General features: G+C 41.0%; 1 protein-coding gene across 1 annotated transcript in view; it reads left to right on the top strand.

Annotated features, from left to right (window-relative positions):
- Positions 1–26,579, top strand: part of LOC106586066 (tomoregulin-2) — a 178,879-nt gene that overhangs the window by 132,429 nt on the left and 19,871 nt on the right. The window contains exon 5 of the mRNA XM_014172904.3: positions 18,159–18,255. Within this exon, the coding sequence (XP_014028379.3) occupies positions 18,159–18,255 (97 nt within the window). The remainder of the gene's footprint in view (positions 1–18,158; positions 18,256–26,579) is intronic.

Consider the following 26,579-nt stretch of genomic DNA (forward strand, 5'->3'; position numbering starts at 1 on the left):
GTTATTTTTTTTCATTTCACTTCACCAATTTGGACTAATTTTTGTATGTCCATTATATGAAATCCAAATAAAAATCCATTTAAATGACAGGTTGTAATGCAACAAAATATGAAAAAGTCCAAGGAGGATGAATACTTTTGCAAGGCACTGTAGCTAACTGCCAGCTTTAACTTGGATTCTTTTGTTTAGACATGAATTGTTAACGTTTGCTTGCTAAAACATGAACTAAAATCCCAATCCATAGAGTAACGTTACTAGCAATACAAACCGATTGTCATAGCTAGCTAAAGTTAACCAAATAGGTTCAATGTTAGTTAGCAAGCCAGCTATCGAACTCCAGCTGGCTAGCTAACAGCAATCTTTAACTTGCAATGAAAACAACTTTCTGACAAAATTAGAAATTAGATATATCTGAAACTGTAGCTAGGTTCTTACCCGTATACATGGATGAACGCTTCACGGCAGACTGCAACCCCCTTTATTATGTTTTCAGAGTCAGAGAGACACTGTAGCGACAACACTGCCCCCACAGCTTCATGAGTAATGATACGGCAGTTTTCATGTGGTACAACAGTATGTTGAGTATCGGAGCCTGGTCAGAGTGTACTTTTGTGACTACAGAGCGTACTTTTGTATCTACTGTCTACTATTGTGTGTAGACCCCTTTAGAGAGAAAGTATGCTGCAGGTTGTAGAGCTAAATTGAATTTACGCCCTTGGTTCTCTCCCTTGGTTCTCTCCAGACCTGACTGCCCTTAACGAACACAAAAATATCCTGTGGCGTTCTGCATTAGCATCGAACAGCCCCCGTGATATGCAACTTTTCAGTGAAGTTAGAAACCAATATACACAGGCAGTTAGAAAAGCCAAGGCTAGCTTTTTCAAGCAGAAATTTGCTTCCTGCAACACAAACTCAAAAAAGTTCTGGGACACTGTAAAGTCCATGGAGAATAAGAGCACCTCCTCCCAGCTGCTCACTGCACTGAGGATAGGAAACTGTCACCACCGATAAATCCACTATAAATGAGAATTTCAATAGGCATTTTTCTACGGCTGGCCATGCTTTCCACCTGGCTACCCCTACCCTGGTCAACAGCACTGCACTCCCCACAGCAACTCGCCTAAGCATCCCCCATTTCTCCTTCTCCCAAATCCAGTCAGCTGATGTTCTGAAAGAGCTGCAAAATCTGGACCCCTACAAATCAGCCGGGCTAGACAATCTGGACCCTTTCTTTCTAAATGTATCTGCCAAAATCGTTGCAACCCCTATTATTAGCCTGTTCAACCTCTTTTGTGTCGTCTGAGATTCCCAAAGATTGGAAAGCAGCTGCGGTCATCCCACTCTTCAAAGGGGGGGACACTCTTGACACAAACTGCTACAGACCTATATCTATCCTACCCTGCCTTTCTAAGGTCTTTGAAAGCCAAGTCAACAAACAGATTACCGACCATATCGAATCCCACCGCACCTTCTCCGCTATGCAATCTGGTTTCAGAGCTGGTCATGGGTGCACCTCAGCCACGCTCAAGGTCCTAAATGATGTCTTAACCGCCATCGATAAGAAACAATACTGTGCAGCCGTATTCATTGACCTGGCCAAGGCTTTTGACTCTGTCAATCACCACATCCTCATCGGCAGACTCAATAGTCTTGGTTTCTCAAATAATTGCCTCACCTGGTTCACCAACTACTTCTCTGATAGATTTCAGTGTGTCAAATCAGGGGGGCCTGTTGTCCGGACCTCTGGCAGTCTGTATGGGGGTGCCACAGGGTTCAATTCTTAGGCCGACTCTCTTCTCTGTATACATCAATGATGTCGATCTTGCTGCGGGTGATTCTCTGATCCACCTCTACGCAGACGACACCATTCTGTATTCTTCTGGCCCTTCTTTGGACACTGTGTTAACAACCCTCCAGACGAGCTTCAATGCCATACAACTCCTTCCGTGGCCTCCAACTGCTCTTAAATACAAGTAAAACTAAATGCATGCTCTTCAACCGATCGCTGCCTGCACCTGCCCGCCCGTCCAGCATCACTATTCCGGACGGTTCTGACTTAGAATATGTGGACAACTACAAATACCTAGGTGTCTGGTTAGACTGTAAACTCTCCTTCCAGACTCACATCAAACATCAAACATCTCCACTCCAAAGTTAAATCTATTTCGCAACAAAGCATCCTTCACTCATGCTGCCAAACATACCCTCGTAAAACCGACCATCCTACCGATCCTCGACTTCGGCGATGTCATTTACAAAACAGCCTCCAATACCCTACTCAACAAATTGGATGCAGTCTATCACAGTGCCATCCGTTTTGTCACCAAAGCCCCATATACTACCCACCACTGCGACCTGTACGCTCTCGTTGGCTGGCCCTCGCTTCATACTCATCGCCAAACCCACTGGCTCCAGGTCATCTACAAGACCCTGCTAGGTAAAGTCCCGCCTTATCTCAGCTCGCTGGTCACCATAGCAGCCCCCACCTGTAGCACACGCTCCAGCAGGTATATCTCACTGGTCACCCCCAAAGCCAATTCCTCCTTCGGCCGCCTCTCCTTCCAGTTCTCTGCTGCCAATGACTGGAACGAACTACAAAAATCTCTGAAACTCTAAACACTTATCTCCCTCACTAGCTTTAAGCACCAGCTGTCAGAACAGCTCACAGATTACTGCACCTGTACATAGCCCATCTATAATTTAGCCCAAACAACTACCACTTCCCCTACTGTATTTATTTATTTATTTTGCTCCTTTGCACCCCATTATTTCTATTTCTACTTTGCACTTTCTTCCACTGCAAATCTACCATTCCAGTGTTTTACTTGCTATATTGTATGTACTTCGCCACCATGGCCTTTTTTTGCCTTTACCTCCCTTCTCACCTCATTTGCTCACATTGTATATAGACTTATTTTTCTACTGTGTTATTGACTGTATGTTTGTTTTACTCCATGTGTAACTCTGTGTTGTATGTGTCAAACTGCTTTTCTTTATCTTGGCCAGGTCGCAATTGTAAATGAGAACTTGTTCTCAACTTGCCTACCTGGTTAAGGAGATGTTTATCTTTCAAAGGGTGTAAAATAGTTGTATGTTTGAAAAATTTGAATTTTGACATTTATTTGGATTCAAATTTGCCGCTCTTGAAATGCACCTGCTGTTGATGGAGTGCACCACGGGTGGGACGCTTGCGTCCCACCTAGCCCATAGAGGTTAAATAGTGCACTACTTTTGAACAGAGCCCAATTGTCGCGTCATTCTCGGTAAACCCTAGACAGTGTCGTGTGTGAAAAGCCCAGTTTGAGACCTTGGTTACCCAGTTTGAGACCTTGTTTGTCAAACCTGTTCCCACTGTACTGGTGTTAGCTACCTGTCATGGACTCATTGCCATTTTGGTTATTTTGGAGGGGAAAGGGGATTGTGAGAATGTACAGTTTCAGGCAAAATGTCTGGTTTTGTAGCAGTAGCACCATTTACTGTGTATTTACACACACTATGTCATTTCACAGAATATTGCATGTTGGGTAATGACTCATGCATGTTGGGTAATTACTAAGGAAAGATCAAAGACTGAAATAGATGATGAAACATATTGCTTTGAGGATTTCACATTCTGTTATTTGGAAAATGTAAAGCCTCACTGGGTGAGCAACCTTCAATCTTTGGAGCAATATGCAAAATAACAATTCTATAACTACAGTAAACAAAGTTGTTTTTCCTGATATATACCCAGTGACAGTTTATTAGGTACACCTACACGTTCACAAAATTGTTTGCTCCTAAAGACAGTGAGTCACATGGCCGTGGCTTGCTATTTAAAGCAGTCAGACAGGCATCGAGTCATTCAAATCAAATCATTCAGTTACTGTTCGATTGAACATTTGAATGGGCAAAACGAGTGACCTAAACAACTTTGAGCGTGGTATGATCGTCGGTGCCAGGCGCGCCGGATCCAGTATCTCAGAAATGGCCGACTTCCTGGGCTTTTCACACACGACACTGTCTAGGGTTTACCGAGAATGACGCGACAAACAAAAAACATCAGTGGCAGTCCTGTGGGTAACAACAGCTTGTTGATGAGAGGTCGACTGAGAATGGCAAGAATTGTGCAAGCTAACAGGCGGGCCACAAACAGGCAAATAATGGCGCAGTACAACAGTGGTGTGCAGAACGTCATCTCGGAACGCACAACTTGTTGGTCCTGTTCACAGATGGGCTATTGCAGCAGAAGACCACAGTGTGTTCCACTCCTATCGGCTAAAAACAAGAACAAGCGGTTCCTGTGGGCATGCGATCACCAACACTGGACGATTGAGGATTGTAAAAAAAATTGCCTGGTCTGACGAATCCAGGTTCTTGTTGCATCATGCTGATGGCAGATTCAGGATTTGGCGTAAGCAGCATGAGTCCATGGCCCCATCATGCCTGGTGTCAACGATACAGGCTTGTGGCAGTGTTGTAGTGGTGTGGGGAATATTATGCTGGCACACATTAGGTCCCTTGATGCCAATTGAGCAACGTTTGAACACCACACCTTGTAGAATCCATTCCCTGAAAAATTCAGGCTGTTCTGGAGGCAAAGGGGGGTCCGACCTGGTAGTAGATGGGTGTACCTAATAAATTGGTCACTGAGTGTATGTTGTTCCACATTGGTACTCTATAACAAAAATTAATACATATGCGTTCCAGACCATATTTGATGTTAGATTTGTATCAATCATGATTTTCATTGGGTCTGTGGAGAAGTTCCATTGAAAGCGCTTTTTAGTCCAGTAAAGTCTGGGTCCGGGAAAGTGATACAGTCTCTGCATTACCTAAATTGAAAAAAATTGCTGTGTAAATATAGTGGAATGTCATTTTGTAAGTTGCCGTAGATGAAAGTGTCACTGTCTACTAAGGTTAAGCGATGAATAAGTATTTGTTCTAATCATCTTATCAGTATTCCTTAGCACGCCTTGTTGGGGAGTGATAGTTGTCAGCTCATGATTGGGTAGTGCTCCGGCATGAGAATAACCCATTAAATAATCTAACACTGTCAACATTAGGCTCTTGGGGTCCCTCAATGGATTTAATTGTCATTGTAGGGTTTAGGATGAAGACAGATCCAATCCATTGCACCATAATGTGTAGGCAGGCCTGTATTTCAAGCAAATTTTCAACACCCATCTCTGGATAATATTCAATGGTTAACTCTTGAAGGGCCACACATATTAATTTTTTTTACTCTGTTTCAGATTAATTAAAACAACAAAAAAGCTTAAACGTGTCACCAAATGTGACAATTGCGCTTGGCCTTTTAGATACTGTACCAATAGCATACAAACCAATGCCACATGTACATGTCTCCTTTTATAAAAATAGAAGCAAGAGATGGTTGACGGTTCTTTTCCATAGAAATTCAACATTCCTCACCCTACCTGCGGGATATTTGCAAGTTTTGTGTTTCCCTTACACCTCTCATCAAATCCCTTAATAGTATCATTATTTACATTGCAGTCATTACCGCCATGTCTCATATTCTTTGTCATTTTTTCATCCCTGTCATTACGTTTGTCGCCCTTGGCTTGCTTTTGAGAATTCAGGCAAGGCCATTTTGTTAGGCTGCTGATAACAAATTACTTTTTAAAAAGCGCTATAGACAAAATAAAATAAAATAAATGAAACATTTGAATCTGTGCTTCAGTGATATCATCTTTCATCTTTTTCAATATCAATGTCCATTATGATTATGGATTGTTTGACTGTGGCCTCTATTCATATGCTCATGGGCCCTGTGTGTCACTTTCACAGATTCAATGATTAGGGGCACCAGGCTGTTGATAATGTCATTTTGATTGAATGTTTTAATCGTTTAATTGTCGGTGCAAGTCTTATAAAAGTGGATCGTCTCTCAGTGCAGATGGATTATGGTTCAGAGAGTGTATAGTCCTCTATTCCCTGTAGTTCATGATGACGTAGTCCCTAGACACTATCAATGATCTAGACAACTGCTATATGATTTCCTGTATCAAAATAAAATGCATTTGTCACATACACAGTGTACAGCAGGTATAAAAGGTGCAGAAAAATGCTTATGTGCTAGCTCCCTCAACAATGCAGTACAATAATCAATGATCAATAATAACAATGAAAAGAGTCAAGTAAAAAATAACAAGTAATAGAAGAGGTAGTATGCATAGTAATAATGGACTATATTTACAAATATATAGTGCGTAGTGGAATCAATAGTATATATTAGAACAGCAGCGTTGACTGTGTGCAGTCTGTGTATGAGTTTTGAGTGTGTGGTTGTTGTGTGTGTGTGTTTGTGTGTAAGGGTTGGATGTGTGGGTAGCAGTGGAGGCTCCTCAGAGGAAGAAGGGGAAGACCATCTTCCTCAGTGAATTTCATAAAAATAAAAATTGTGAAATATTAAAAATGTTATCCTTTTTAGATAGAACTATACTAAATCTATTCACGTCACCAAATAATTGATTGAAACACACTGTTTTGCAATGAAGGTTTACAGTAGGCTTAGGGGCATTCTGTAGTATAGCTCAATGGTGTAGCCGGAGGACAGCTAGATTTTGTCCGCATCTGGGTACATTGACTTCAATACAAAACCTAGGAGGCTCATGATTCTCACCCACTTCCATAGACTTACACAGTAATTATGACAAGTTCCGGAGGACGTCCTCCAACATATCAGAGCTCTTGCAGCATGAACTGACATGTTGTCCAACCAATTAAAGGATCAGAGAATGAATCTAGTACTGAAAGCATAAGCTAGAGCTAGTTAACACTGCAGTGCATAAAATGTGGTGAGTAGTTGACTCAAAGAGAGAGTAACAATAGTTGAATAGTTTTGAATAAATTAATTTCTTCCACAATTAAGGAGATATATAATATATATATTTTTTACTTTCACTTAACTAGAAAATACAGCTATCTAGTTTAGCCTACTCAAACACCTGGCTCAAACAGAGACATATGCTATGTTAACTAGCTGGCTATGGCAATCCAACACTGGAACACTTCCAAGTCAAGGTAAGCTTTTGGTTTTATTACTCAATTGCACCGATGTAACTGCTAAACTGCTTTCTGACTGTACACTGTACTGCATGATTGTAGCTGGTTTTGTATGGGTTCACTAACGTGTTAGTCCCAGTAGCTGCAGTATATTGACTATGACATGGCAACAATATCATCACATCTGCTCCCTCTACGCCCTCTTGTGTTCATTCTGTGTCTTCTTGACCTGCAGATACTCCCCCAGTACACTCTCTCTCTCTCCCTCTCACTCTCTGTGTGATTGTGTGGTTGGAGACAGGTGTGCTGGAGTCAGAGCAGATCCCTAGCAGCTGCAACTCGTTCCATAATCAAGACCTCTACAAATACTCAGTCCACTTCCACTCTGCCAGATTGTAATCTCTGCTCAGTCAGTTCAAGCTTCTAGCTATTTATGATTATTCAAGATCCTGTTACTCTGCTGTGCCTGTTTCCCTGTCTGATCCTCTCATTGCAGTTTACCTCTCTGTCTCCCATTCCACATCTCACCACCCTACTTCCCTGTTCTGGATTTAGCTCACCACCACTACCTTGGATTCCCCTCCGGACCTGTTTACCCGGTTCTACCCAGCCCACTCCAACCTTAGTCTCCACATCTGATTTTCTACAACTCATCCAAGCTTCCCCAGATCTACACTCCATATCTCCCTGTGTTACAATAAATATCTTGGTTCATTCATCCCTGTTTTCTCGTCTGAGTCTGCTCTTGGGTTCCCCTGTTTCGCTCCGCCTAACAAATATAGGCTGTGTGTAGTGGTTAGCGGTCATGGTACAGTACGAAGGTTTGGCTTTGAAAGTTTTTTTTGCCTGTTCACAGACAGCTGATGTGTTGTGCACTGAAGTCCACACGCAAAGGGAAAAGGTGAGAGGAGGAGAGCACGTAGATAGTTATAAAGACAACGAGCAAAGATTATTCTGTTTTTATGTGGCTGCTATGAAAGTTAACTGTTTGCATGTGATCAGGGGTGTATTCATTCCGCCGATTCTGTTGAAAAACGTTTCTTAAATGGAAGCAAATGGAGTGAAACGGGGAGAAACATACCTGAATTTGTCCAATAGAAACTCTAATTTACAACTGTTGGACTAATGATTATACCCTAGATCAGCTAGATGCAGGCAAGATTGTGCAAGGCGGTATTGAATGTGTCAGTCTGTCACCTTGATTACTCAAAATTCTCTTGATGTGTGCACCTACGTTGTAAACTTTCATTCATAGGCTAGGTTGTAGCCTAAACCTATCAATGTTACATTGAGCTGGTTGAATGGAACATGAATGACTGTCATCCTATATGTTGTAATAGAAATAAGGCCATGCTCATAAAAAAATGTATAATCCTCCCTCATCTTAAATGGCACCGACCACCACTTGTGGATAGTCCGTGCAAAACATTTCTAAGGTGCATATGTGACTCGTTTCAGGAAACTAGGTGTATGTCGCGTGTCACTACTTCACAGGAAAGCCATTTGAACTTAAACTTTTTTTAATCAAAATGCATTTATGGGCAGAAATGTGCCTTAATAACAAACTTATATGCCATCTGAAAATACAAATACATTTGTTAAATTATGTGTCTAGTTTGTTCAGCCACATAAAAAATAAGCAACCTTCCCACTAGCCATGATTGGCTGAGATAATGAGTGGACTGGACATGCCAAAAGATGAGTTTGGATTGGTCTGCCATGTTGCAATTTTCTGTCCATAACATGAGCTAGTCAGTATGTGTAGGGAATCCTTTCTAACACGGCTTTTTTAAAAGATATCATGTAGTAGAACTGCATAAGTGTTTCTGTCCACTTTCTGGAGGACTGAGTTTTGAAATCAGTGAAATTAGAGTATGATAGCTAAGGAGGTGGAGAAAATTCTGCCATTTATTTGCAAATATTCAGACGGAGTCGAAAATAGAACACACAGAAGGCTGTGTAAAACACGTGTCTCCGGATTACATCTTCAAACTAAGGGCAACCATGGCATCTGTGACAGAGAGGAAGAAGTGTCCATCCATGTATATGGGTAACATAGTCTAGCTAGCTACATTTTCAGATATTTCACGTTTCCAATTTTGTCAGAAAGTCATTTTCATTTCAAGTTAATGTGTCCTGTTAGCTAGCTAACGTTAGCTGGCTGGCTAGCTAGCTAACGTTATGTGTGTGATCTGTGTAGTAATATTATTCGTATCTCAGAGCCATTTGCATTTCTAGTTATAGCCTAATGTAAGCTAGCTAACATTGAACCTGGTTGGTTAGGTACCTGCAGATTCATGCAGGATAGTAATGTTGTGAGTTGGGATTATGGTTCATTGTTCAGCTAGCTAGCTAGCTAGCTAGCTAGCTACATGTCTTAACAAAAGACTCCATTATGCAAGTAACTATTTCAATAGAATGTTCATGATGTCACTGCGACAACTGTCGATAGACGTATCAGGTAAATTTGCTCTGGCTATCTACTCTTAATTTCAAAGCACTGTCGTCTGAGTGTGCCAGAGTATAGATTAACTGGCAAATTTACGAATGCTCAACACCTGTTGAATATGGCCGGTGTCAGTAAACTTTGTCAAAAAAAGTGTAATTAAATTGTTGCCAGCAGCACAATTGCAGTCACCAACACTCTGGATAACATAAAAATAGCCTAACCATGTCTGCATGGTCGAGTAAAATGGTCAGTGAGCTGTTCTGTCATTTCTGTCTGGAAGTAGTTAGGAAGCTAGACAATGTTAGCCAGTTCGCTTGGGCGCTTGATTGATGTTGTTAGGTCAGAACGTTCGGATCAACCCTACTCCCCGACCAGAACGTCCAGTGTGCGAACGGACAATCTAAAAACTCTCTGAGTTTACGAAAGCCCAGAGCACACTCTGGAATTCCAGATTAAATTTGTCGGAATATTATCGCTTTTCTACGAGAAAAATTGCATAAAAATTGATTTTAAACAGCGGTTGACATGCTTCGACTGTGTAAGGCTCAAACCACTGTGAAAAGACTGGCGACATCTAGTGGAAGCAATAGGAAGTGCTCACTGAACCATTGTTAACGGTGTGATTAATAGGGAAAGATGAGAAGTCGAGTCCACAATTCAGAATTCCACTTCCTGTTTCAATCGGTCTCGGGGTTTTGACTGCCATTTGAGTTCTGTTATACTCACAGACACCATTCAAACAGTTTTAGAAACTTTGGGTGTTTTCTATCCATATATAATAAGTATATGCATGCCCTAGCTTCTGAGTTTGATTAGTAGGCCGTTGAAAATGGGAACGATTTTTTTTCAAAATCCTATCCTAGGGTATCCTCAAGAGGCTAGGTAACGTTAGCCAACTTTTGGCTAGCTCTAATGGTACATTAACTGGCGAAAACTAGCCAGTTTAATTTACTTCTGTTGAAACAGGACAAAACAAAAGCTACAAAACATTTCCATACACACAACAGTTGCTAGATATTGCTACCTAACAGATACAGCAACTAGAGCTGAACTGACTGTGGTAGCTACTAGCGAGCTAGTTCATTCGCTTCAGACAGAACTTCAGTCCAGACAGGATGAAACATGAAATGCATTAGCTAATGTTACATGTCAGTTGCACTACTAACTCAGCACTAGAAATAAATATGTTTGTCTGTTAAGTCAAACAGCCATTGCCTTGCCAGCTACATCAGTCAAATAAAGAGTAGCGAGTTTCTGCTCTGCTTCCTTTTACAACTTGGAGAAAAAGCACAACACAAACAGACAACAGCAGCATGCTCTGTGGTGTCCCCTCAGTTTTAAATCCAGTCAGCTGATACCGCCAAACAGCCTACCTGACCGCTCTGAGGCGTCCGCATGGTCCTGAAGCACACCGTAGCCTCTTTTTGTATCAGAGCACATTGATAAAACTGGGGGGGGGGGGCAAAAATACAATTTCAGAATGTAGGGGGGTCATGTCCCCCCCATCCCCAGTTCAAGTTGCGCTCCTGGGAGCACCATGCTTAGGCATGGCCACGGAAAACAACAACTCAACCAGCACACTGTTCTTGCTGTTATAGTATCAACTTCCTTTTTTTTTGGTAGCATGTACATTTAAGGAGTTTAAAATATATATATATTTAAAGGGTAACTCTCAAACCCAATTTCAGTCTTTGCCCAACCCCTTAAACTGTATTCAGTTGACAAGTTGGGGGGAATTGCACATATATATTTACATTTTGGAATGGGTAAACATAGTTGTACCTAATCCCAACTTCCTCACTAAAGCAGACTTACCAAAAGTCCAATGGCAGGCTCTGATAATACAATTATGTGCATCGCAAGCAAATAAGGCTCTGGTCAGTGAGCTCATAGTGGTAAGGTGCCAAGTTATTGACGTCTATTGCCACTAATGGTGTGCAAAAAAATCTTTGAATTGTGGACTCACATTTACTGTAGTATTGTGTTGGTAAAATAAGTACAATCATTACCTTGAAAATGAAGATTAGGGGCTCAATTAGATTCAACCCACATTGCAGTATTTACGCAGTAGCTCTTTTTCCAATGGTAAAATTAACTCACAGATTGGTTTTGGGTACTGTATAAAAACCTACAACTACAACCAGGGCGAGCCCTCTCACAGGTATGCTTTCACTTTTCTGAATTAGAAATGTGTGGGCACGGGATGAATATTATAAATAAAGGATTTGAAAATATATACGTCTGCCTCATGAGCAAACTGTCTTAGCGGATTTTGCCACCAATCAATGGTTAGGAAAAAAATACAACAAGTTGTCATGACCAACATTGTCATCTATTTCTTGTTATGATGGATGCAGCTACGCATATAAACGTATTATCCTTATAGCCTGTTTTTTTTTCTTTCATAAAAGCACATTGATGTGTATGAAACGGAAAGCACAAATGTTGAATTTGGTCATATGTGTAAATGTGCCTTACTGCCTATTGCATTTTCTGTAACGTCAGTAGTCTAGTCAAGAAAGCATCATGCACTCCACTTACCAAGACATGCTTTTATAGTAAGCCTTGAGGTGGTACCACCCAAAACATCTAGGAGAGGGTGTATTTCATACTGAACCCTTACCTTGAGGTGACATAGATTCACCTTCTCAAGGTGCCTCTACATCACGATTTCAATGGTAGAGTTGAACTGTTAGGAGCAAAAAGAGCTAGATTACTAGTAAGATAATATAAATATATTTTAAAAAAATGTCATGAAAGTTACTCTTTAAGGAGGATTTTTGCTATAGGTAACCACATTCTGCAATATCACTTGAGTGGGAAACAGGGGTTTGTGTAAGTACTGCAATGCTGGTTTGGTTCAATTGATGTCTTGCACATCGCTTATCCGTACTATATACTTGCCAGTACAAGTACTGAAAGTAGCATGCAGTCTTTTTACATTACAGTCATCAAGCTCTTCTGAGTTGAAAGGAAATTAGGATCAACCAGTAATAACAGTGAAGCATATAGTTTACTCAATTCTGAAGCTGCATTGTTCAAGGTGACCACACACCAGCAGCAGTCCTCATCATCCCATGCACCGTGTGTGTGTGTGTGTGTGTGTGTGTGTGTGTGTGTGTGTGTGTGTGTGTGTGTGTGTGTGTGTGTGTGTGTGTGTGTGTGTGTGTGTGTGTGTGTGTGTGTGTGTGTGTGTGTGTGTGTGTGTGTGTTTGTGTCTGTGTGTGCTTCCATGCTTATACGTGCCTTTTCCCTCTCTCTGTGTTTGTAACCAAGGTCGCTCTTGAAACACTGTTTTTTAGAGGTGTGTGGGCTTCATTCATCATCCCTGTGATAGGTGCTGCTGGAGTGCCCTAAATCTCCATCTCTATCTCTCTCTCTCTCTCACTCTCACTCTCTCTCTCTATCTGTCTTTTTCTCTCTCTGTCTCGGTTGAGAGAGGGGTCTTGGTCAGTGTGGGGAGCTCTATTACTGAGAACAAAATCTAACTGTACTATACATCTCTTATCTGTTGCGTACCATTTATTTTTCGCTCTCTTTATTTCTCTCTCTCCCCCTTTCTCGCTCCATCTTTGTTCTCCATCTTTGGCTCCCCCTTTGGGTCTTTGGAAAAGATTGATTGTACATTTGATGTATTTGTATGTGTGTTACTATAATAAAAATACAATATTTGTAAATACATTTTCAGTTATGAATTTCCATGGTTAAGGCTGGGCAGTATATCCCACTCCTCCTCCTTTCCTCCTCCTGTCCTTCTTCTCTCCTCTTCCTTTTTTCAATTAGTGTCACATTGCATGAGCTTACACTCTTGTATGTTTTTTATATACTACATGCAACATTTATGTTATTACTATGATCCAAGTGCATTGAAATGTGTATGTCCCATGTATGTGAGGCCTTATTAGGCTTAGCTTAAACTCTTGCATGTTTTTTTTATAATACATTTCTGTTATGTCTAATTGTTAACCACCCATATAAGTCAGTTATTACAGGAATCTTCTATGAATCTTGTAAGTGTATTTGCTGCCATATGTATTAGTGACAAGTTCCAGGTAGAACATATAAGAATACTGTTAAATTCTTCTGTTTCTTTTCCAAATGGGGGGCTGGTCAGCTTCTGGTTCCGATCAATACAGGATGATGTGAAGAGTACAAACAGGGCATTTTGTTACAGTCAGTACCTTCCTGTGTCTCCTGATTCCTGGGATGAGTAGACAGGAACAGGGGAGATGTTGTGTAGTGTTGCAACCAAAATAATCGGGGATATGGGGACTTGGGAGGAAAGAGGGTAAAGCACTGCCTGTTGTCCCAAGTCACTTTGTCATTTTACTGAGAATGTAGAGTGTAGGGTGGGTGGGCAGAGGGGTAGGTGGGTGTTGGGGTTATTTATGTGTAGTGTGCGTGTGTGCGCGTGCGCATGTGTGCGTGTGGGTGGGTGTGTGTGTGAAGTGAGGTGAAGCGTTTGGGCAAGGGATGCAGTTTAAAATACAGCTTCAGTATGACATTTATTAATGTTTTATACAACAGAGAAGGTGGAAGACAGGCTGAAACTAGGTGTTTTTACAATCAGCAGTCAATCATGTCAATTCAGCCTGGATAAGAAAATTCACAGAATAATTGAACTGTCAACTTCAAGTCTAATGAAACCTCATTTGAACACTTGAATGCAACTCACATTTTCTAAATCAATTGTATGATATATCCTTTTGTTTTCGAAGGATGTAAACTGTTTTGCATATTTTCTCTGGTTGGAACTTGCAGTTGGTATTGTTATATTGTTACTATATGCAGTACTGCTTTGGGATTCAAGCTGCTTTTTGCAGATTAAGAGAATGGAGGCTCACCTTACCTTCTGGAGAGACCTAAAGTATAGAATAGTCCCATGAATACAGAATGTACACCTTTTCTTGCCTGACTGGGTTATATCTTCACAGACAGGAACAGAGAGAAAGAGTCTTAAGCATTCAGGATGTGTGTTTGTTTGTGTCTGTGCTCTGCCAAGACCTGAGGGCAAAGACACAGGTTCAAACAAAAATGGAGGAATGGAGAGGAATTTTCAAACTGTCACTGCAAGGAAACTTTCTATTTTCTTGTTTTTGCCAACCTTTCTCTCCTTTCTACTGGTGTGTTAGGACTCCAGGCACATGCATGTACATGGTCAGAACCAATACTGAGATCGACAAAACAAGGAAAGAACTATAACCTAAACAAGGCTTGATTTAACGTTGAGAAAGTGCTATCCAGACAATACCAGACTAAATAGGCACTGAAACAGTCAGAAAAGGGTCACAAACCAAAGCACCAATCAGACCAAATACAGTATATACAAGAGTAGACAAAAAATAACTAACCAGACAAATATGAACACAGGTACGATCTTGATGTAGGGATTGATACATTTTTCATAAGGGAAAACCAAGTCTAAAATGTCAAAGTGGAAATTACAAACTTCAGAAGCCTTTTTAAATATGCATTGCAGGAAGGTTCTCCTGCAACAGGGAGATCAAATTAAGATAAAACAAAGTACTTACCAGACCAAATATGCACGAGAGTAGACAAACCAAAGCACTACCCAGCAAACATGTTCACATTGGCACATTGTGGGCCCAATGCGGGTTAAAACATTGGAACCATGACATTGCCCACATTAGGTCGATGAGCCTGCTCATCGGCTTCATTTTGGCCCCAAGGTAGGTGGCCCAAGGGCATCCCTCAATTTGCCTGAAATAAGCTGCCTATCCGTTACATTGTATCAGAAAGACAATAAAGTTGTTACCATCATATACACTGAGTGTACAAAACATTATCAGTGTACAAAACATTCATGACATATGGTGTCTTCATAAATTTAATCTGGAGTGTGATCGTAAATTCAGAGCGTTGTCAGATTTTCAGTTCGTAAATTCAGAGCATTTCGCTCTCGGAGCGTTCAGAGAGCACACTGCACCATCTGGCTGAGGAGTAGGGTTAATCCGAGCGTTCTGACCTTACAACGGCAGTCAAGCACCCAAGCTAACTGGCAAACGTTGGCTAGCTTGTTAGCTACTTCCAGACACAAATGAGAGAACACCTCACTTTGACCATTTTGCTCTCCATAGACATTTTTTTTTTAAACATTTTTTGCCATTTAGCAGACACTCTTATCCAGAGCGTTTACAGTAGTGAATGCATACATTTCATGCATCATTTTTTTTTTTAAATATTTTTTTTATTTTGTACTGGCCCCCCATGGGAATCAAACCCACAACTCTGGTGTTGCACACACCATGCTCTACCAACTGAGCCACAGGGAAGACTGTAGCAGAACTCGTTAGGCTGTTTTTATGTTATCCAGAGTGTTGATGACTTTAAATGTGCTGCTGGCAACAATTGAATTACACTCTTTTGCCGACGTTTACTAACACCGGCCATATTCAACGTGTGTTGAATGTTCCTAAATTCTTCAGTTATTCTGCGCTCTGGCACACTCAGACGAGAGTGCTCTGAAATCTGAGTAAATAGCCAGAGTGAATTTACGAACGTACCCATAGTTTCATGAATTCATATTCTATAGTTGCCATGGCACCCTAGTAGCAGCCTAAGCACAGAGCTCATGTAAATGTGTATATAGCTTGTTGTTGTTTTTAATTGATGATTACTACTCTGCTCTTTAGTTTTTATTGCATATACCTGGTGTTTTTGAGCCACAGATTTGCAAATTGACTGACAGGTTAACCATTTTTTGGCTTGGCTAGCTAGCTAGCTAGCTGGGTAATGTTTTTGTTTGAAAAATGCATTTGGACACAGTGTCAGATTTTTTGTTTCACCTGGCTGTCAGTTGCTGATCTTCTGAGAACATAATTTGAAGAGTTGCCTGAAGCGTGTTAGGAATGAAAGATGGAGGAATTCAGTAGTGCTGAGGCAGAGGGCTCATAGTGAGGACGACAGGCTACATACTATTCTGAACTTTGTGCTCTGAGCTTTCTGCCGCCCAAAGCTGCTGAGGCATCACCCAAGTGGGTGCTACACAGAGTGGAACAGAAGTCCAGTGGCTAAAAGAGTCAGGTTGGTTCCCAGACTTGCCCTCTACAAGATCATCAGCAGACTCCATCACCGTCATCTACCATCCTCTGACCAGCTCTCTCCTCTCAAGCCAAGAACTGCCCCTCTCCATCTTCAGAGGATGCACATTTCAAAGAGTTGGCCTCTATTGGTTGACCTATCATGAAATATTGCTTGTTTGTTTTTTGCTCTTGAAGCATTTTGATATTCTATGAAAAGCTCTATAGAAATCTAATTAATTATGAATTATTATTACTACTATTATAGGCTGACCAGGTGAATCCAGCTGAAAGCTATGCTCCCTTATTTATGTCACTTGTAGATGAAGGGGAGGAGACAGGTTATAGAAGGATTTTTAAGCCAAACATGTACGAGTGTAGACAAACCAAAGCACTAATCAGACCAAGCATGTACAAGAGTCGACAAAACAAATAGTGAACGAACCAAAACAAGGACAAAGCTTCATGAAATTAACACTAAAACTGACTTACCAGTTCAAAATAGGACAAACCAGGTCAAACAGGCACTAAACCAGATGAAAGCTAGAATAACAACCAGGATTATCCAGTCCAAAGATTATTTCCAAACACCACAAGGAAACACACTCCAAGAACTCAAGGTAGGGGGAAAATGAAGGATGCGAAACAAGAGATTCTCTGAGGAGGGATACGCAATTTAAGTTTGGGCAGATTGCTTTTTTCCCCGCCTGGCTACTGATGAGTTGTGGCTACGCACTGGTAGGGGCATTTGACCTCCATAAGCTCACAGGCAACCAGAGAGCATTCTAGTCCTGCCACCTACAGCCGGTGGCTCCCGGCACACCGGAAAAAAATTATTATGATGGAATAAAGGAGAGACTCTAGAAATATCAGCAGGGATTTCTGCCGGCAGAGATAGAGACAGGGAGGGATGGAGAAAGGGAAAGAAGAAGGGACGGAAGAAAGGAAAGTAGGTATCAAAGCGACCGTACGGGCTGATTGTTGGATAGGGTGGCTGTAGAGGCACTTGAAACGTCTGACTTCGGTTGCTAGGGGTCACAGTAACATTTTGTGATTGAGGAATTGTGAGATTTTGTGGTTTTAGTGTTTCTGGGGGAAGTAAACTTATTGAAACACCGTGTATATATGGGTGTCTGTAGGGGCCTTATAAGGGCCTGTGAAGTTGTGGGTTTGATGCCTGCATGCGGCCACTAATACACAATATGGTTAAATAACCATATCGTTATTGTGTGTGTGTGTTGTGTGTGTGGCCAGCAATCCAGGTGAAGCTGGTTGATTCCATATGTGTTATTTCATAGTTTTGATGTCTTCACTATTATTCTACGATGTATAAAAGAGTAAAAATAAAGAAAATTCCTGGAATGAGTAGGTGTGGACAATTTTTTTGACTGGCACTGTATATTGTATATATTTTTTACACTGTTTGCACTGTTTGGCCCGAAGAAAAACACAAGGATTTCAATGGCAGAAAAATCCCTGACATAGTCAACACACATTTTGTTAAGCAAGAGGGATTGCCTGGCTGCGTGCTTAGCTATTTTGATAACAGCAAAAATAAATCAAATACAGTACATTGATCAAATAAATAAAGTTTGACGTTAGATCTGTTAGACCTATTAGACTTATGTCTCTGTTTCTATCTCTTGCTCTTTCTCTCTCAGGGGGTGAGGGGTCAGCGGAGACTGGGCAGAAGGAGACGTCTACCTGTGACATCTGCCAGTTTGGGGCGGAGTGCGATGTAGACGCAGAGGACGTATGGTGAGTAAACATCAGGGTTAGTGCACAGATGGCCAACTCAATTAGGAGTCATAACAGTAACCGTAGTACATACTCAGAGGCCTTGTAGTTAGAGTGTCCACCTTGAGTTAGGAAGGTTTGGAGTTTAACCCCCAGCAGAGTCATTCCAACTGTCACAGGTGGGATCTGAATCCTGGTTTCCCACAGGAGAAACCAACGTCATTACCATTAAACCAAGAGGATTTTGAATTCGCAGGCAGGGCTACCTCATCATGAGATCATGAGAAACCATGTACCTGACTACGCAACACAAATAGGCCAACTTAAAAAATGGGACCCAATGCATCTCTGCTAGGCACTCATGGATTGGATGGATTGGGGTTGAACGAACGAATGAATGCATATATTTTTGTGTCTTGTCACAGTTATGCAACCCTTAATTTCCTCTAATGGGACACCTTTTTGATTGGCAACACTTTTCACTGCACCTATTTTAACCATAGTTCAACCCCATTGACTTCTTCAGACCCTTTTTCTCCCCAATTTCGACCTTGTCTTATTGCTGAAAATCCCCAACGGGCTCGGGAGAGGCGACGGTGGAATCATGTGTCCTCCGAAACATGACCCGCCTAACTGCGCTCCTTAACACCTGCCAGCTTAAACTGGAAGCCAGAGGAAACACCATTAAACTGGCGACCCGGGGTCAGCCTGCAGGCACACGACCCGCCACAAGGAGTCACTAGAATGCGATGAGCAAAGTAAAGCCCCCCAGCCAAAACCTCCCCTAACCCGGAAGACACTGGCTCAATTGTGCGCCGTCCTATTGGACTCCCGGCCACAGCCAGTTGTGGCACAGCCCGGGAATGAACCCGGGTCTGTAATAACGCCTCTAGTGCCTTAGACCGCTGTGCCACTCGGGAGGCCCCGGGTGCGAAAGACAGATATATAACACACATTTCTTTGTGAATTTGGTTGGGTCGCCCGAAAAGTTACATATTGCAGCTTTAAGGCTGATGAATGTAAAATTCTAGTATAAGTATACAGTATAAGAATATATGAGCAGTAGGCCTATTAGGACTGACCCCATTTAGTTGACTGGTCAATTGTTTGGTCGATAAGCTGTTGGTCGATCAAGATTTCTTTAGTCAAGCAGTAGCAAAAGAATATAAATAAAATCATGGTGTACAAGATTTGTGCCTGTCTGAGTGGACTAATTCATTGTGGAGGCCATAGGGATGGCACAGTCCATCACTCTAAGACGTGCTATTGAAATTGTATATGGTTATATTATGTAAAAACAATGGTGCAACGCTTATAAAAATGATATTATTTTATAACAGATGCACTTTCTCCAACAGTGGATAGTGGTCGCTGTCCACTGTTCTGAAACACATCAGTACGCTGTTGAATTGATGCATTTTCCTAGACCATGTTGCTATGTGCATCTTAGCAAAGGTAACCAGTAACCAGCACAATGCTGTGGAGGCAGCAGCGGAGTTAGGAGGTGAGAAAACAGCCTTTGCCTTAATTGTCTAAGAAAAGTGAGGAGAGAGGAAACCCCAATTTAATTAGGTCTATAATCAATAGCCTAACTGTTAAATGTGCCTGGCTTTATAAATCATCCATATACAGTACCAGTCAAAAGTTTGGACACACCTACTCATTCAAGAGTTCTTATTTATTTATCTGTTTTCTAAATTGTAGGATAATAGTGAAGACATCAAAACTATGAAATAACAAGTATGGAGTCATGTAGTAACCAAAAAAGTGTGAAACAAATCAAAATATATTTTAGATTTTAGAATCTTCAAAGTAGCCTCCCTTTGCCTTGATGACAGCTTTCCACACTCTTGGCATTCTCTCAACCAGCTTCACCTGGAATGCTTTTCTAACAGTCTTGAAGGAGATCCCACATATTCTGAGCACATGTTGGCTGCTTTTCCTTCACTCTGCAGTCCAACTCATCCCAAACCATCTCAGTTGGGTTGAGATTGGGTAATTGTGGAGGCCAGGTCAGCACTCCATCACTCTCCTTATTGGTCAAATAGCCCTTACACAGTCTGGAGGTGTGTTTGGTCCTGTTGAAAAACGAATGATAGTCCCACTAAGAGCTAACCAGATGGGATGGTGTATCGCTGCAGAATGCTGTGTTTGAAGTGTGCATTGAATTCTAAATAAATCACAGACAGTGTCACCAGCAAAGCACCCACACACCATCACACCTCCTCCTCCATGCTTCACGGTGGGAACCACACATGTGGAGATCATCCGTTCACCTACTCTGCATCTCACAACGACACAGCAATTAGACCATGAAGGCCTGATTCAGGCAGTCTCCTCTGAACAGTTGATGTTGAGATGTGTCTCTTCCTTGAACTCTGTAAAGCATTTATTTGGGATACAATTTCTGGGGCTGGTAACTCTAATGAACTTATCCTCTGCAGCAGAGGTAACTCTGGGTCTTCCTTTCCTGTGGCGGTCCTCATGAGAGCCAGTTTCATCTTAGCGCTTGATGGTCTTTGTAACTTTAATTGTAGAAACTTTCAAAATTCTTGAAAGTTTCCGGATTGACTGACCTTCATGTCTTAACCTGTTGGGTCTAGGGGGCAGCATTTGCACGTCTGGATAAAAAAAATGTACCCGATTTAATCTGGTTACTAATCCTACCCAGTAACTAGAATATGCATATACTTATTATATATGGATAGAAAACACTCTAAAGTTTCCAAAACTGTTTGAATGGTGTCTGTGAGTATAACAGAACTCATTTGGCAGGCAAAACCCTGAGACATTTTCTGACAGGAAGTGGATACCTGATGTGTTGTATTGACTTTAAACCTCTCCCATTGAAAAACACAGGGGTTTAGGAATATTTTGGCACTTCCTATTGCTTCCACTAGATGTCACCAGCCTTTACAAAGTGTTTTGAGTCTTCTGGAGGGAGATCTGACCGAACAAGAGCCATGGAACGGTGATGTCCCATTAGACACCTGGCGCGCTACTTCATGTTGGGTACCCTCGTTCCAATACGTTATAAAAGGCTATGCATTCGTCCACCTTGAATATTATTCATGTTCTGGTTAAAAAAGGCCCTAATGATTTATGCTATACAACGTTTGACATGTTTGAACGAACGGAAATATATTTTTTCCCCTCGTTCATGACGAGAAGTCCGGCTGGCTTACATCATGTGCTAACGAGACGGAGATTTTTGGACATAAATGATGAGCTTTTTTGAACAAAACTACATTCGTTATGGACCTGTGATACCTGGAAGTGACATCTGATGAAGAGAATCAAAGGTAATGGATTATTTACATAGTATTTTCGATTTTAGATCTCCCCAACATGACGTCTAGTCTGTATCGCAACGCGTATTTTTCTGGGCACAGTGCTCAGATTATTGCAAAGTGTGATTTCCCAGTAAGGTTATTTTTAAATCTGGCAAGTTGATTGCGTTCAAAAGATGTAAATCTATAATTCTTTAAATGACAATATAATATTTTACCAATGTTTTCTAATTTTAATTATTTAATTTGTGACGCTGACTTGACTGCCGGTTATTGGAGGGAAACGATTTCCTCAACATCAATGCCATAGTAAAACGCTGTTTTTGTATATAAATATGAACTTGATAGAACTAAAAATGCATGCATTGTCTAACATAATGTCCTAGGAGTGTCATCTGATGGAGATTGTAAAAGGTTAGTGTATCATTTTAGCTGGTTTTATGGTTTTGGTGACCCTGTCTTTGACTTGACAAAACATTACACACAACTCTTGTAAATGTACTGTCCTAACATACTCTAAATTTATGCTTTCGCCGTAAAACCTTTTTGAAATCGTAAAACGTGGTTAGATTAAGGAGATGTTTATCTTTCAAATGGTGTAACATAGTTGTATTTTTGAAAAATTTGAATTTTGACATTTATTTGGATTCAAATTTGCCGCTCTTGAAATGCACCTGCTGTTGATGGAGTGCACCACAGGTGGCACGCTAGCGTCCCACCTAGCCCCAAGAGGTTAAAGTAATGATGGACTGTCATTTCTCTTTGCTTATTGGAGCTGTTCTTGCCATAATATGAACTTGATCTTTTACCAAATAGGGCTATCTTCTGTATACCATCCCTACCTTGTCACAACACAACTGATTGGCTCAAATGCATTAAGAAGGAAGGAAATTCCACAAATTAACAAGGCACACCTGTTAATTGAAATGCATTCCAGGTGACTAACTCATGAAGCTATTTGAAAGGTATGCCAAGAGTGTGCAAAGCTGTCATCAAGCAAAGGGTGGCTACTTTGAAGAATCTAAAATATTAAATATATTTTTATTTGTTTAACACTTTATTGGTTACTACATGATTCCATATGTGTTATTTCATAGTTTTGATGTCTTCACTTTTATTCTACAATATAGAAAATAGTAAAAATAAAGAAAAACTCTTGAATGACTAGGTGTTCTAAAACCTTTGACTGATATTATATTTTTTGGATATCTACAGAAATAAGACTGATCCTGCCTTCTGATTGTATGAACACCAAGCCTTCATGAGCACTAACCACAGCATGTCGGATTAACCATTTAACAAATTTGGCTGTTTTACATTTTTTGCTATGCTGTAATAAAGAATTGACAATTTTTTTGTTAGAACAGCCTCTCTGTTATTATTTATAATTTATTTAGTGTTGTTTACACTGTTCCAAATTGTCCGAATAATTATATTTATAATAATAACGCTCCTTTTTCCTTGATCTCCTTCTTATTGTTATTATTACTATTATTGTTGTGATCATCATTATTATAATAATGAGTAATGTCATTATCATTAGTAGGCTTAGTATCGCAGCTGTCACGACTTCTGCCGAAGTCAGTTCCTCTCCTTGTTTGGGCAGTGTTCGGCGGTCGACGTCACCGGTCTTCTAGCCATCGCCGATCCATTTTCCATTTGTTTTGTCTTGTTTTCCCACACACCTGGTTTTCATTCCCTCATTACGTGTTGTGTATTTAACCCTCTGTTCCCCCAATGTCTTTGTGTGGTATTGTTTCTTTGTAAGTGCTTGTGCACATGTTGACTGGTGCACGTCATGTTTTGTACCCAAGTTGTAATTTTCTTGATGTCGTTGGTTTTGGAATTAAACTGCTCCGGCTACTACCTAGTTCTGCTCTGACTTCCCTGCCACCAGTTACGCACCCCTTACAGCAGCCTTGTATAACAACCATCAAGCTGTAGGCCTAAGACCGCATCCTGTTTAGTCTTAATACTGTAATTTACTGAGGCCTATATTTCAAAACTTGTATAAGCTACAGTACTGTATCAATCATTAATTCGTTCATGTCATCATACAGCATACGAGTCATTCATGATTTGAAATGCAATCTAGCATTTTAGTTTTCAAATAAAATAACAAAACAATCCTTGAATAATTAGCATAAACAACAAATAAGCATTTCCATTTTGGAAATTACGTTCATGAATGAATGCGATTGGTTTTGGTCCCTGCTGTAATAAAGGCTTTACAAAAATAACCCACAAAAAAAACTTTACAACAGACTCTCTGTTGTGCTTATATTTTATTTAGTGTTGTTTACATTGTTCCAAACAGTCACAGAAATTATATTGTAATCTAACAGCACCTGTTTGGGTACACATAATATGCACACGCAGCACTTGCTCCTTACCTTACTTCCTAGATCTCCAGTATTTACCAGAACTAGTCAAATTTATTCCACACATCTGACTTCCCCTTTACCTCCTGAACAACCAGTAAACATTTCCCAGTTTCGAGTTTATTTGTCACGTGTTACGGTGTTCAGAGTTTGTTAAAACCTATGTATTGATGTGATTATTATATGATTTAGGTCAGACCCTATTGGTCAGGTACATGCAATGCATACATGTGTCATGTAAAGAGTGCAAGGGTGGAGGGAATAGGGATTTCGGTAACATAACTTTTCAGTCTGAAATGGCTGTAATTATGTTGCAGATTCAGCATCATGGACAGCGCGATAAACACTGTTGATGTTACAGTGTATTCGAAAAGTATTCAGACCCCTTGACTTTTTCCACATTTTGTTACGTTACAGCTTTATTCTAAAATTAATGAAATCGTTTTTCCCCCCCTCATTAATCTACACACAATACCCCATAATGACAAAGCAAAAACTGTTTTTTAGAAATGTTTGCAAATGTATTAAAAATAAAAAACAGATACCTTATTTTCATAGGTATTCAGACCCTTTGCTATGAGACTCAAAATTGAGCTCAGGTGCATTCTGTTTCCATTGATCATCCTTGAGATGTTTCTACAACTTGATTGGAGTTGTAAATTCAATTGATTGGACATGATTTGGAAAGGCACACACCTGTCTATTTAAGGTCCCACAGTTGACAGTGCATGTCAGAGCAAAAACCAAGCCATTAGGTCGAAGGAGGTACAGATTTGGGAAAGGGTACCAAAAGATTTCTGCAGCATTGAAGATCCACAAGACCACAGTGGCCTCCATCATTCTTAAATGTAAGAAGTTTGGAACCACCAAGACTCTTCCTAGAGCTGGATGCCCGGCCAAACTGAGCAATCGGGGTCAGGAAGGTGACCAAGAACTCTGACAGAGCTTCAGAGATCCTCTGTTGAGATGGGATAACCTTTCAGAAGGATAAACTTCTCTGCAGCACTCCACCAATCAGGGCTTTATGTTAGAGTGGCCAGACGGAAGCCACTCCTCAGTAAAGGCACATGACAGCACACTTGGAGTTTGCTAAAAGGCACCTAAAGGACTCTCAGAGCATTATAAACAAGATTCTCTGGTCTGATGAAACCAAGACTGAACTCTTTGGCCTAAATGCCAAGTGTCACGTCTGGAGGAAACCTGGCACAATCTCTACGGTGAAGCATGGTGATGGCAGCATCTTGCTGTGGGGATGTTGTTCAGTGGCAGGGACTGAAAGACTAGTCAGGATCCAGGGACAGATGAGCGGAGCAATGTACAGAGAGATCCTCAGAACCTCAGACTGGGGCGATGGTACACCTTTCACCAGCACACAGCCAAGACAACGCAGGAGTGGCTTCGGGACAAGTCTCTGAAAGTCCTTGAGTGGCTCAGTGAGAGCCCGGAACATAACCTGATCGAACAGCTCTGGAAAGACCTGAAAATAGCAGCTACGCTCCCCATCCAACCTGACAGAGCATGAGAGATGCTGCAGACAAATACAAATACAGATATGCCATGCTTGTAGCATCATACCCAAGAAGACTTGAGGCTGTAATTGCTGCTAAAGGTGCTTCAACAAAGTACTGAGTAAAGGGTCTGAATACTTATGTAAATGTAATTTTCATTTGTTGTTTTTTTAATACATTTTCTAAAAAATAATCTAAAAAACTCTTTGTTATTATAGGGTATTGTGTGTAGATTGACGAGGAAAAACAACAATTTCATCCATTTTTGAATAGGCTGTAACGTAACAAAATGTGGAAAAAGTCAAGGGGTCTGAATACTTTCCGAAGGCACTGTATATGGTGCTCGCTGCAGCAGGGAGGAAAGAGAGACCATGGGTGCTAGTCACACAGTCAGTCGCTGTCATTTTTCGTTAACATAGCGCAGCTAGTCTGAGCCCCTCCTGACACAGTCAAATCAATTACGGTTTGACTCCCTCTAGTCATTTGTGTGTCTTAATTATTTCATCAAACAGTGCGCTTAAAGCACCAGACAAACTCTCTGCATATAGTTGATTTGATTAAAACACATAGGATGTGTCTATATATGGAAAAAGACACGTTTGAAAATGTGTCGAAAGAACAGACAACTCTGGTCGACCAAGATTTTTTCTAGTTAGGGACAGCCCTAAGGCCTATATTTAATTTAAAAGTTTCTTAAAGGGTGAATGCACTGAGTTCCACAGACCAATAGAGGGAAGGTGGAAAATGTCTTTATCAGGCTGAATGCAACCCACACCTCATCCCCTCAACAAACACACACGCATGCATCCCTCCCCAATCCACCCTGTTTGTTTGTGAGTGTGTGTGTGTGTTTACCTGCAAGAGGAAATTTGTCCCAAATGGAGTCCCCAAACAAGTTTCACTGCCTCTGTTCCCTCCGTTCTTTCTCCCTCTCGCCCTTTCTATTATTCTCTCTTTTTATTTCTCTCTCACTCTCTCTAATCCTCCCTTCCTCTATCTGTGTCTCTTAGTCCTTTAGAAGGATACTCTGAAATATGAGGCTGGGGATTATAAAAACGAATGTTATATTCAACAGCAATAACATATATAGCTGTGGCTTTGTACGTTGTAGAAGTGGCTGGGGAAGGGTGCCGAGTGGCCTAGCTACCGAATGTGTGTGTATGAGA

The sequence above is a fragment of the Salmo salar genome, chromosome 25, assembly GCF_965601325.2.
Source record: "Salmo salar chromosome 25, fSalSal1, whole genome shotgun sequence".
In the NCBI taxonomy this organism is placed as follows: Eukaryota; Metazoa; Chordata; class Actinopteri; order Salmoniformes; family Salmonidae; genus Salmo; species Salmo salar.